At 40.3% G+C, this 14,409-nt stretch overlaps 1 protein-coding gene across 1 annotated transcript in view; it reads right to left on the minus strand.

The window, feature by feature from the left end:
- NXPH2 (neurexophilin 2) overlaps positions 1-11,590 on the minus strand; it is a 114,985-nt gene extending 103,395 nt beyond the window's left edge. The window contains exon 1 of the mRNA XM_045868940.2: positions 10,911-11,590. Within this exon, the coding sequence (XP_045724896.2) occupies positions 10,911-10,961 (51 nt within the window). The 5' untranslated portion in view covers positions 10,962-11,590. The remainder of the gene's footprint in view (positions 1-10,910) is intronic.
- Between the last annotated feature and the right edge of the window lie 2,819 nt (positions 11,591-14,409).

A 14,409-nucleotide genomic window follows, 5' to 3' on the forward strand; every position in this document is an offset into this window, starting at 1 on the left:
TCTCCCTCTCCCACTCCCCCTGCTTGCGTTCCCTCTCTCGCTGTGTCTCTCTCTGTCAAATAAATAAAATCTTAAAAAAAAAAAATGATTCCCAACAAACATCCAAGGGAGAAGCAATTCTCAACTATCTTAATTTCTCCCAGAACTGAGGAAAAAATAGAAGTCTTTCTAATCATGATCCTAGAATAATCCCGATGCAAAACCTGATGTGTTCCACTTTTGCTATATTTTACTTATGAATAATCAATGTTCCTAAATAAAATACTAACAATATAAAAACACATGTACCAGTGTATTAAAATACAGATCATTTAACTTGGTTTAAACAGCTTAGTATTAGGAAAATATTAGGAAATATATTAGGAAAATTATGTTTCATAATTCAAAAATATGAAGAGGTTAGCATTTTAAAAATATATGATCATTTTGAAGGATGCTACAACATATCTGAAATCCAGTACCTGGGTGGCTCAGTTGGTTAAGCGACTGCCTTCGGCTCAGTCATGATCCTGGAGTCCTGGGATTGAGTCCCGCATCGGACTCCCTGCTCAGTGGGGAGTCTGCTTCTCCTTCTGACCCTCCACCCTCTCATGCTCTCTCTCTCCCTCTCTCATTCTCTCTCTCAAATAAATAAAATCTTTAAAAAAAAATTTAATAAAAAAATAATAAAAATAAAAAAAACATATCTGAAATCAACCTCTGATCAACAAATTTATTCTAATGTGAAATATAAAAGTATATTCTTGATAGATTATCAGAAGCTAAAAGTAAACATCATATTTAGCAAAGTTTCCATTAAAGTTGGAAATATGAAAAAGCTATCCTTCCCAGTATTGATAGTCAACAATATTCTGAAGGTTTTACTCAGTATACTAGGAGAATAGATTTTTTTTTTTAAGATTTTATTTATTTATTTGACAGAGAGAGATACAGCGAGAGAAGGAACACAAGCAGGGGGAGTGGGAGAGTGAGAAGCAGGCTTCCCGCCGAGCAGGGAGCCTGATGCGGGGCTCAATCCCAGGACCCTGGGATCATGACCTGAGCCGAAGGCAGACGCTTAACGACTGAGCCACCCAGGTGTCCCAGGAGGAGAATAGATTTTAATTCAAGAGGCATCGATGTTTAATAGAAAGAGCCAAATATAAGATTATTTATAGATAATATAATTATCTATATATAAAATCTCCCAGGAGAATCAAATTAAAGATCATTTAAAATAATCTAGTTCAGAAATAGAACTCATACAAACATAAATACACTAAAATAAATATCTTTCCTTGTATGCCAGCAAAAAATAATTTTAAAATGTCAGGCATAGAAACAGTATCCACAACAACGCCGTAATGTATAAAATATCCAGGAATAATAAAATAAACAATTGTGCAAGAGCGATATAAAAAAATTATAGAAATTTAAAGCTGTAGGAAAAAAATGGAAAAATTAAGAAAATTTATAAGAATAAGAAATACAAATGGTTAAATGTGAAAACACACTTCACCTTCCTAATAAACAATGAGGTATTTTACTCTAATAGATCGGCAAAGTTAAAAAGAAGGGAATACACTCTCCAGATAGGGACATAGATATGCAAATACACTGTGTGTGAGTCTGTATTTTGGTATAGTCAATTAGGGGACAATTTATATTTATCAAAAATCATATTGCACATTCCCAACATTGAACCAGTATTTTCAATTCTAGGAATTCATTTTGTATATTCACAAATATATTCAAAAAATTCAAAACAGTCAAAATATTAATAAGGGATTGATCAAATACATTATGGTATGTCAATGCTATAAAATACTATGAATCCTCAAAAATATAAGTTGTTCTATATTGCATAAAAATGGACACAATATATTATTGCATTAAAAATGTTATAGAACATTATGTCGTGTTGATATAATTATGATAAAAGCATACATATCCATAATTTCTGGAAAAATACACATTAAATTATTCATAGTGATTATCTCTCTTTGTTTTTTTAAAGATTTTATTTATTTATTTGAGAGAGAGAGAATGAGAGACAGAGAGCACGAGAGGGAAGAGGGCAGAGGGAGAAGCAGACCCCCTGCTGAGCAGGGAGCCCGATGCGGGACTCGATCCCGGGACTCCAGGATCATGACCTGGGCCGAAGACAGTCGCTTAACCAACTGAGCCACCCAGGCTCCCATAGTGATTATCTCTTACTGTGAGATGGCAGAATGCAGACAGGGGTGAGAATGGCTATTTTAAAAATGTCTGAATATTAAAAAAAAAAAAACATTTAAACAGAAATCTTAGGTTGGTTTCCCCAGAAGCAGACCCTGAGACAGTGTTTGAATGCAAATAATTTCTAATGAAGGGGTTCCAGGAAAGTCCGGGAAGAGCATGGGGCCGCAGGTCAGAGAGTGGAAGGAAGCCACGGAAGGGTGTGATCTCAAGCAAAATCCACTCGAGAGTCAATCTGCTGCCTCAAAGGGAACTCTGGAATATTCCACCAAGTCTCAGAGCAAGACAACTCTGGCACCTGTGAGTCGTTTGTTAAGAGCTGGCTCAAGAAGGGGAGGGAAGGGACTGGAATGACATTCTGACTCTGAGTGCTTTCTGGCAAGGTGCATCCAACACCCACACCTGGGGGTGCTTCTCTGAAGGAGATTTACAGTTGCCCAGTGTTAGAACAGAAACCAAAAAGTGGAGGGGAGGGGGTTGTCCATAGAAATGTTAAAAAGAGATCCAAGGACATCTGGGTGGAGAGCCCACAAAATCCACTCTGATATACTACTATCTTTACAAATGTAGGAAAGGGAAGAGAGAACAAGAGGAAGTTTGCTACTGCTAAAGCACAATTATATACGAATGCTAGCAAGTTCCGCACAAGTTTAAGCACCTACTAGGTAGCCCGCCACATCCCCCAGGCTCCTTCTCATAGTCCAACCTGCCCCTTAGACAACCGGGATTAACTGGCCTTTAACAGAAATCAAGATCTTTTGCTCTCTTCCTGTTCATCTTTTCAAATCTCATGTGGTACAGGTTGAGATCCTGAGAAATTAGAAGAACTCTCAAATCTTCTGTTGATCCTAACTGGAACTACATTTACTCAGCCAATAACAGTCCTAAAGCTATATGAAAGCCAAAGTACTTGGCAAACTAAACTCTGGGAGGCTAAATTCTAAATGGAACTCGTGGTTAAGGGGCATGATCCAACAATCTGTTCCTTGTGTTTACCTTCTTTGACTTTATGACAAACTTGTTTAAAACTTTCCTAAAATGAATGAGTTGAGGTTTTTACCTCAGCATGGACACTGAACAGAATGAGATGTTCCCTAGAGATGTTCCTTGAACCTATCGTTCTGGAGGTCAAAGACAGATCTCATGACCTTCTGCTAGAAATGGATGCTGCCCTGACCTAAGAGCTGGACTAGGTAGACAATTCAAGTTTTATCTTTTTCTGGTCTACAGCCCATCTCTGAAACTTCAATGCTTTTGTTCCTTCATCTGTAAAGTGGATGCAGTCACTACTGTTCTGTTTACGTTTTAGAGCTGACGTGAAGATAAAACACGAGATCACATATGTGAAAGAATCTAGTAAACCATGTAGCGCTTTATACCAAGTCACTTGTCTGAACACAAAGATACCAGACATTAAAAAGGGGGAGGTGGTGACTTTAAAATCTGAACCCATGAATATTAGAAGGCACTTATTCAGGAAAGATATGTGTGACTTTGAACATGGTGAGTGAATGTGAGTTGGTAGTAAAACATCCAAGTCAAAATGAACAGGAAACTATGGAGATATGGTCTTGGAGCCTGAACAGCAGGGTAGGGAGTGACGTACAAATTTGGGAGTCATTGACAAGGGATTAACAGGTGAACTCACGATTATGGAAAACACACCTTTGAAAACTTCACCTCCCCTTTTTTTTTATCTCCGTAGCAATATTCCTTACACCGATCCCAACTGTCTTCTGTTTAGATTATCAAAATGTAAAACTTTGTTAATAAAAATTATTGTTATCATTACTACAAAATGTTAAATAGTTGTTTAGAGTCCCTATTCTCTTATTGTATTATAAGAGAATCCATTCACAATGTCGTGCAGATTGTTATACTCAATCAACCACTTTCACTAGTTAAGTCTGCACACAAAAATGAGGGATAGAATTCTGGGATGGAAATCCCATGGACTTTATAGAACCACATAAATTAAACATATGGTCTCTCCCTACTCATAATCTAGACTATTTCTTAAGTTACTGTTCTGAATGAATAAATACACATGCTATGTAACTTACGGTAAAACTGATAAGATTTTAAAATTGTTAGTATTATTACAATGCTTGAAACTCACTATCTTGCATATTTTTGCATGGAGAATTAAACAAGTGTTTTTATGACCCTAGAGTTACTTTATTTGGCCCTGAACAGCAATATCACAAAGTCAGGGTTCATTTCTAAAGACATTTACATTGTTTAAAGTGTAATTGGAGTGAACCCCAGGACTAGTCCATCTGTTTCAGATGTTTCCTAATGTTAAGACCACTGACATATTCTCCACCTTTGATAGGGTCTCACATGCCAGCTCTTTGTTGGTTGTCTTTTAAAAATTCCGTACCATTTACATCTGAATTCCTGAAACCTTTGTATTTAGTTAAAAATATTTCTGATTTAAATAGGCTAGATTCTATTGAGGCGTACAAAAGTCACATGATCATTTTCTGGTTGAAGTACAGTATTACACCGTTATGTTGTTTATCTTAATAATTAGAATTTAACTGAGAGTCAATTTACTTTTTATTTAAATTAAAGCAATGACTAGATGTTAGTAGTTTGCAATTTAAAAATAGTAGAGAGGGGAAAAAGCCTGAATATACCATTTTAATTTAAATTTTATTGATTTTGTTGATTATATGGGTTAAATAAATGCTCATCAATTCCCTTTGCCTACTTCCAACAATTTTCTCTTCCCATAAGCAGGGATACCATTAATCAATTTTGCAGTGTTTTAAATCTACTTCTAAATATACCTATCATTTGTGATGTGGTTACACAGCATAAACTCCATGTAAAACTTATATTTAGGGATTCCTGGGTGGAATCAGTCGTTAAGCATCTGCCTTCGGCTCAGGTCATGATCCCAGGGTCCTGGGATAGAGCCCCGTATCAGGCTCCCTGCTCAACCGGGAGCCTGCTTCCCCCTCTCCCACTCCCCCTGCTTGTGTTCCCTCTCTCTGTCAAATAAATAAATAAAATCTTTAAAAAAACCCCAACATATTTAAAACAATTATGTTTGTATGTAAGACATACATCAAATTGTATAGTAATTAAAGATGTAGTTCATAAAAAGAAAAATCCAGAACACTGTTACCATATAATAAAAAAAGGAAAGTGATGCTAGAAATCACTTTTCATCCGTTTATCATTAATGACTTCATTTATAGATGAGGGGTTGAGGTTGTTAAGTGATTTGCCCAAGATATGTACACACACATGTGTGCGCACACATTCACACACACACACTCTCAGACCAGTCCTATTCTGCTTACTGCTATGTCCTCAACATCTGCTATAATCTCGGTGCATAGTCTGGGTCAAAATAGTCAGTATTTGTTGAACGCGCAATTTATTTAGAAATGGAACACCAAACGCATTGTTCATTCCAAACTACAAATGGAAACATTTAAAATGTCCTTCTCAATCTTATAGTTTTATATAAGGAGAGAAGAGAACGTGGTAAACTGTATGGAAGAAACTTGAAAACAGTAAGAATATGCAACTCTAAGACAGCATTATTATTGTAGTTTAAGTATACAAAACTTCCCTAGTTCCTTACCATACATCCATAAATCTAGGACAGACAAAATTTATAAGAATGGTAAGTTCAAAGACACTATTTTAACTTCTTGAATGATCTGGCCAGGAAAAAAGGAAAATACGTTCTATAGCTTTTGGGTTTAAATAATGACATTTTAATTTTTAATGGTCATTCTACAAAGAAACAGAATTCCTTATTACATATTGATCTTACATACATCAACCATACAGTTGTTTGAAGGTTTTTATCTAGATTTTCATAAATTAAAAATAACATAAAATGGAAGTTTTCAATCAATCATATCTTAGAATTCCTTCTATTAATATGAAAATCTATGCTGTAAATTGCTTTAAATCCTTTTTTTACTGAGCAGGGTTTTGAAATAAAGAATGGAGTTGTATTAACACCATTGGTCATTTCAAAAGTGGTAAAAAAATTTCAAGTAGATTGTTAGCAAATAAAACTCACAAAAATAATCATTAGGGCATCTGAATTTGGCACAATTAAAAACATTTATGATGAAATAGTGTTTCAAAGTCTTACAATGGTTCAATAAATGGGTTAATTGGGAAAGGATTATTTTAAAATAATTTAAACACTATAACCTCTGTGCCAGACTAATACAGAAATTAGTTTGTTAAGTCATTGTCTTGCATACTGTACGGATACTGAGAGAGTAACCTCACATGGATGAGTGCTCAAAATCATTTGGACCAATTTTTTAAAGCAGCTTTAAAATAATTGACTCCCAAATCAAGATATTAAATGCCAACTTCTTACCGGCAATAATGCTTATGGCTAAGATAGAAATGAGATTCTTTACGGAAACGCTGACACAGCCCTAACTGTAGGCACTTGAGTGTGCAGCTATAATTCTTTTTTCAAATATTAGCCAGCAATGCTTCAGGTAAAGGAATCCGCAGAATACGTAAACAGTAAGAGACAGTCTTAGAGCTTTTACAAAATCACAAACCTGTGACACATTTATATTCACTTTGGGTTGCTACTGCTAAACGTCTAAATCATTCAAAGTGTATTGATTAGCTCTTTAATAGGTAAAAGGTGGGCAACGTATTATAAAATCAACATTTCTTAACTCATTTGATTTGCGAGAGCTACACATTTTAAGCTGACAGTGTAAAACCTCTAAAAGGGTTTTCAAAAAGCCTTCTGCCTTATTTAGCATTTTGATCATTAATCAAAAACAATAAAAAAAGAATATTAAAAAAACACAACAAAGATTAAGAAAGCTTGTCTTTTCCATTTGGAAATCTATTAAGCTATAAAATAAGTTCCCAAGAGGGGTCAGTTTCCTATGGGGAAGGCATTTAAAACTGAACCAGATAACATAAATCTCAGGATAGGCCAAGGGAACACAACTTACACTGAGAGGTGAGTGGCTAGCATAGAGGACTTAGCTGTCTAATCCTAATTCTCATTTTTAAGAATGTCTAAGATAATGATGCTTTTAATGAGGAATTAATTTTAATGGCCTGTCAACTCTAAGTCGTAACCATGATATGGTGGTACTTTTACTCTTGTGCGTTGTCATCTCGCCAAGAGACCATTGATCCTACACTAGAAAATACTGCTTTGATGTTTATTGATCAGAACTGTATGAGAGAAATTATGATTTTTGAATGGAAGACAGTCATGAGTTACCACTTTTTGTAAATACGGAGCTGAGAATAAATATATGTTATGAATATCATACTAAACAAATATTAAAATTATTAATTTGTTAAAAGATAAACAAAATACACTTAATAAGTTCATGTGGGATGATACTACACAATGAGGATGAACTTAAAATTGTAACACCTTGCATCGCAAGTGTTCTGGTTTTATAGAATTCTAAAAATTTGCTAACTTACATCACTTCTAATTTATATTTTACTTTATAAAATCATTATATCACAGAAAAAAAGTTGAAATGTATAACAAACTTATTTTAAAAATCATCACTCAATTTTATCTTAAACTCAAGCTAATAATCCACTTAAATTCAAATTTAATCTTTTTACAATCTGCATTTTACTTAAAGGCAAAAATCATACTTATTATGAGTTCCAAATTATCGTGTAAATCTGTAAGAAGTTGTCACCTGGCGAAGTCTTTACTTTTATCATGTCAGGAAATAACACTCATTATATTATAATATTAATTCCAAATGCTAATTTTCTCATCATTAGATGGCAGAAAAGAAATAATGTGCTGTTAATACTGTAATAAAGAATGTGTTGCTGAATAAGGATTTTGGAGAATATAATACATTCAGGATTGATATTTAAATTTTGCAACTGCCTAGTAATCCTATTAATTAGGTAAAGGAAGCTATCTGTTAAAACACTGGACAAAGGAAGGAGAACTGGACAAGGGCAGGTAACACACACACGTACTTCATAGGCTACCTGCAATATTTATCAATTCAGCTGACTGTTTTCTTACAAATTTTAAGTATTACAAAAACAAGTAAAAACATTCTAGTTATTGTACCAGTATGATGTGGTTAGTGACTTATTTGGACCCAACTCCTTGTGACTGTTTTTGATGAAACAGACAATTTTCTTAAAATTAAATTTCAAAATCCCCAAATGAATCCACTACTGGTTTAAAATATTTAGCATGTTTTAAAAAGTACATTCTTCATGTTGCCAGGGTGGATGAAAAAATAAAATCCAATTCCAGCAATAACCCAACCTTGCCCCCGCCCCTGTTCCCCCAATGACAGATCTACTAAATACATATGTTTCTAGTTCCTAGAAAATTAAAAGACTAGTTTCTAAATCAAGAAAACGTTTTATCCACTTGCTATTGGGACTTAGCAAATAAGTTCAATATCAGCTTGAAAAAGGTAGAATAAAACTGGGAGCCATCTAAAGGGCCAAATGATGACCTGCCCTCCTTGATACCTGCCAGGGTGGGGTACATGGTGGGATTGGGGAATGTTTTCATTGAGGTCTACCCTCCTCAGCCACTCTGTTTTCCTTTCACATTCTAACCCCCTTGTGTTATATGGCTGGGAACAGCTCTAAGAATGTGGAGAATGTAAACAGCCTTTTATTGTCCAAAATGATGGCGGTGTAAGGAATGTGTGCTTATCACACAGCTGCAGCTCTGACCTCACTTGCCATGATAAAGTGCTCCAGGAAAAAAACATTACAACCCAAGCACAATCCAAAAACGGATTAGAATTTGACATAAGCTTCCTTAAAAATGCATCAATCAATCCATGCTGTAATATTAGAATCTAGCTCTTAAGGAGGGTATATAATCCCTTCAATATGTATTTCCTATTTCCTGTTGACTATGGTGGTGTGAAAAAAAAAAATGTAACATTTCCAATACGGTGCCTGATAGGAGAACTTTTCCCATCATATGCCCAAATATATTTCCTCATCTTTAAGAGTCTAACACAGTGGAACAGATACACAGTTCATGATCACTGAATGCAAAATTAAATTAACTAAGAGATTCATGAAGATAACCTGAAGATCTTACCTAAGTACCTGATTTCTCCAGGCTTTTGGAGTTTTACTTACACACACCATACAAATGCTGCTGGTTAGACCATCTTTTATTGGAATCCAGCTTAAACATTTTAAAAAGCAAGTGATACTAAGGTCTAAGGTGGCATATATGTTGCATGCACAATGCCTTAGATGTAAAATTTATTTTAACATGCAATATTGTATATAGGCAGGATGTGATGGCTCAGCAAAGGACATCTGGGAACATCACTGCATTTTTCCTCTTGACGCCACTGAAGAATTTCTTACCTAATGCTGTGCAAGTGAAGCTAATCTCTGTTGTAACCAGAATGGACAGGACTTTCCTTATCCTCTCCCCTTCACTAAGACCTTTTAGAATTCCCTTCCATCCTCAAAATTTGCAAGTACCTCTGCATCTACAGTATCATACATCTCACAGAGAAACTTTCCTAAGTTACTGAATCTCGCTCTCTTAAAGGAAATAACAGAGATAGAGGAGAGAAGAGGAGGAAAGAAAAGAAAAAGGAAAGGGAGAGATCATCGTTCTCTAAGTGCTTGGTTTCCCTAACCTTGTTTTAACAGCCCAGAGCTAAGTGAGCAAAATCTTAAGTATAAGGACCAAAGAAACCGTGGAATCTGGAGTAAACCCTCTTAACAGCACTGTATCAAGGTAAGTGCCTGGAGAGCAGGAGAAATCCATGACACAGGCGAAAGCAGTCCCTTTCTCTAATTTTACTTTAAAAGTTGTCTTCTGCAAGATTTTACTTGGGATCGCCCTTAAGTATAATTAACTAACAATACATACAGTATGGAGGTATATTTTGGAAGGAGGAGGGTGCGGCGCCACGCGGGAAAAGCGGGGAGAGAAGATAGTTACAGTGCGAACAGTCGCCCAAAGCCTCGCTGGCGAACCCGGAACCACCTTCTAATACCCTTCATACTCCTCAGAGCCCCCTCGGCCAGATGAGGCAGGAGAGGTCTTTGGTAGCATACTGCTTAAGAGATTCCCGAGAGGGGGCTCCAGCGTGGAGTTGGGCGTGAAAGTTACATCCTGCATCCCCACCGGCACAAAACCCCATCCCAGTCCCCAGCGCCAGACGCAAAACGAAGAGAAATCCAATATGCCCCCCCACCCCATCGGTCTTTTGCCAAAGTTTTCTCCTAGCAAGGAGCTACTCACTGACCCTGAGAACAAGGAAGCACAATGCCAGGGTTTGAAAGGATTGCAGGCATCCGGGCAAAATACCATGTGAAACATAAAAACCACCAAACCCCTCAAACTCTGGGCTGGAGGCAAATCTTTCAGACCATCCTCATCCTATCCCTCTACCCTCATCCCCTCTCGCACCTTCTTCCTGGTCACTTTCTGCCTACTTTACCCCAGCCCTCAAGTCCCTATCCTTGCTAAGCCCTTCATCCGCCTCAAGGTCCCCTCTATTAAATTCCGCGATTCTTCCCCTCCAACCCCTAAAGCAACCCCAAACTCCCTGCAATCCGCGCGCTTCCAGCCCCGAGGTCCCATGCAACCCCAGTCTCTGCTTCCGAGTCGGCCACGGACGCGGTTTTCCCGCCGAAACGCGTCCCCAGCGCGCGGGGCGCGCGGCGGGCCGGACACTCACCAGCTGCAGCAAGCCGGGGACCACGACGAGGGGCAGCGGCCGCAAGCGCATGGTGCCGGCTGGCGCGGCGTCTCACGAGCTGCGCGCCCTCGCCTGCCTCTCGCGCATCTCCACTTCGAGGGGCAGGACTGAGGACGCCGGGGACACCGCGCGGCGCTTCCCTCCCGGAATCCGAGCGCAGCGCCGCGCCGTGCGGGGCTGGTGGGCGGGAGGGGAGGGGGGAGGGCGGGCTGGCAGGAGGTGCTTCTGGGGCCCCCCGCGCGCCCCTCCTTAGAGGGGGCCTGGAAAAGAGCGTGCGGGGCCGCTCGAGACCCGCACGCCTCGCGGGGCTCGCGGGGCTCCAGGGGCGCCCGGGGCTCCGGCGTTCCGGGGTCGGGGTGCCCGCGGGCTGGAGGCGGCGGCTCCGGCGCTTCGGTGCCGGGTTCCCGCGCGAGGCTGCTCTAGTGATTCGGCCCCGCCGTGCGGCTGCCGGGCAGAGCGGAGAGCCCCCGGAGCTCGGGGAGGCCCGGAGCCTTCTCTGCCCCCGCCCCCGCCCAGCAGAGAGCCGGTCCTGTGGCTCGGCTGGGCCAGCCGCCCTGCCCACTGACCCGCTCCCTTTTTACTGGGGAGGTAAGGGCGGGGTGGGGGGGTCTCCTTACACGGACGCAAGAAAGAGGGCTCCGGGAGAACACTCAAGGAGTTTGGAGGGAAGGCGACAGCAGGGGTCTGGGCGGGGCGTGGGGGGCAGCGAACAAGAAAGGCTGATGCGGGGAGGTGGGGCTGGAGCCCGGGACACCCCGGGAGGGCGCCCCACTCCACGTCAGCGCCCAGCTCCAGAGCCCCAAGCGAGGTGTGCAAAGTGTGGCTGGCTCGGCTGGAAGGATTTCTGGAGGTGGGAAATAGTGGGAACCGAGAGGCACCCGGAGGAGGGGTGGCGGCAGAGCCGCGAGAAACCGAGCTAAGTGTGCGGTCCGGGCTTGATCGGGTTTAAAGATGGTATAGACAACTGGGTGGCCCGGAGACCCACAGAGCTGCGCCACACAAACCTTCTGCCAGGACGCGGGATATCTTGGAGAGGGGTGTCTGAGCCCAGGCGAGGCTGTAAACCTGCAGCCAGTGAGCCTCACCCCTTGTTAACAACTCGCCATTGGAGAGATCTTTAACCTTCAACTTCCTCTGTGCCGGACATTCGAGGAGTAAAGTCAAAGGGCAGTGGGCCTCAGACTCTTCCACTGTGTATGGTGGATGAGAATTTAACCATCGCTCATCAACCCATTTATTGAGCAGGTGGGAAATTCAAGGTCCAGAGAGGTAAAGCCCCTTTTCCAGGGATGAGTCTCTAGGCAGCTGCTTCAAGAAGAATGAGCAAAACAAGCTTATTTCCTACTTCCAGAAACACAAAGCTCTTACTTATGCAAGAAAAACATGTTGAGGCAAGGGAGAAGAATTGCGATTGGTTTCCAGTCTTCATAAAATAAAACAACAAAAAGTGAAGTTTGGGCTGAAATTTTAGGGGAAATTCCTCGGGGAAATTTAGGAAAACCTTTCTCCTCTTACAACCCACCTTCCACCCTAAAATAGAAATGAAGGGGAAGTCTGTAAGCCTTTGAATGGTTCAGGACTACGTTGGAAGCAGAGCAGCCTCCGAGGTAGGTCCCAAGGATAGTAGGATTGACTTGGGTATGGCAAGGTCCCACCTTTTCACTGGGCATGCCAAGATTCTACAGATGGGGAGAGAGTTTATTCCAAAGTATTCTGGGATCCCAGTGTGACTTAAAAAGCATGTTGTCTCTGAGGCTGCAAGTGGGGTATCTCTCTAGTACAATTCCATTCTGTGTATGGAAGGAAGGGAGGAAGATAAGTGAGGGCCATGTGTTCTTAACCCCTTGCCAAGCCTGACTGGGAGTTCCAGAACTCTATAGCAAAGGATGCACCAGCTCTGTCCCACTTCTGCTTGTCCTCAGACTCTTACTATTCCTTGCAACAAACTCTTAGACACAATCACTATTTGCATATTTAAATCTATAATTCACCTCCTATAGCTACCCCTGAGGTCCATAAAAAGTATCTCTTTACCAAGGCTTAGAGGCCACTTCTAGAAAGTGATTTTATCTTAGAAGCATAAATAAGATCATTTCAAAAATTGGAAGAGATCTCTATGGGTTGATCTCCTTGTCCAACTTTAGGTCCCTGGATAAGGCTGCATGCTATTTACAGACAGTCTCTGGGAAACAAGAAGGACTAAATGGGGAAGGGTTTGACAGACATAGAGGCACCCCCTTTTAGAGAGGTGCTGCTAGAAGAGGAAGGGGAGGGCAAAGGACTTTGCAAGATTCAGATTCATTTAGATTTGGTGTCTGAGCTTCAGTTGACTCATCTATAAAACCAGAAGGTGGGCTCCCTTCCTGACTTAGTAGTTTCTAATTCTTTTATCCCTAACTCTCTAAATGATGAGTGGTCGACTTAACACATGATTGAAATAAATAATTAAGTGATTTAATTACTGGAATACTTAACTCTTTAAAGTGGTTCATATTTCTTAGACCATTTCTGTACTTTTGGGACACAGACATAAAATTTTAAAGGGACCTAAACTTGGACATGTGTCCGATTAGTACAAAGTATTCTCACAAAGGAACATGCTGAAAGGTATCAAATTCCAAGCTAAAAGCTAAGGAACATGAGTGAACTTTTGTGTTCCATTGATAAGGCTGTGTAAGAGAGAAGCACCAAGGGCCTCACTGACTGTGTTTTTTATAAGGCTGTGTAAGAGAGAAGCACCAAGGGCCTCACTGACTGTGTTTTTTATAAGGTGACTACTGGTAATTTACTGTATTCCCCAAATTTTGCTGTACATACAATGGGAAAGTAGGAGAAAGGAAGGAAAGAAGGAAAAGAAGATAGAAAAGAAAGAAGAAAGAAGAAGAGACAGGCAGAAAGTAGCATTTAATATGTTGCTTTGTCCTTCAGAATATACAGTCTAATCAGGAAACATGCAATAAACAAAACATAATAGACATTACAAGAAAGTATAAGCTTAAGGGCTGCCTAGTACAATTCGAGGGAAGAAAGATCATTCTAAACCAATACAAAGGCTTCGTGACAGAGATGAAATGGGAGCTGGCTCAGTTTCCAAGAATGGCCAAGATGAGTCTATGTGGGAGAATATGGGAAGAGCTGTTCCATGTGGGAGGAAGAGCAGGAGCAAGGGCAAAGTGGAGGGACTTCATATGACATTAGAAGATGGACAATGAGTGGATCAGACTGGCTAGAGGAAATGTGTTGAGGAAAAGTGAGAGGAAAGTTAGGTTATGGGCTAGGCAGTAGAGATCTGAGAATGCCAAGCTGAACAGTTTAGCTTGATCTGCAGAAAATAAGGAGTCTTACAACTTTTTGGAGGAGGAAAGTTACACATCAAGTGACATAGATGTACACACGGGGTGGTCTTGAGGAGGAGGTCGCATGATGAGATGGTCATGGTCATTGGAAAGACAAGAATGGAGAGACGTGGGTGCATGAG

Source organism: Mirounga angustirostris, unplaced genomic scaffold (assembly GCF_029215605.1).
Source record: "Mirounga angustirostris isolate CCGP_5_RB_7025 unplaced genomic scaffold, mMirAng1.0.hap1 SCAF_3, whole genome shotgun sequence".
Taxonomy (NCBI): Eukaryota; Metazoa; Chordata; class Mammalia; order Carnivora; family Phocidae; genus Mirounga; species Mirounga angustirostris.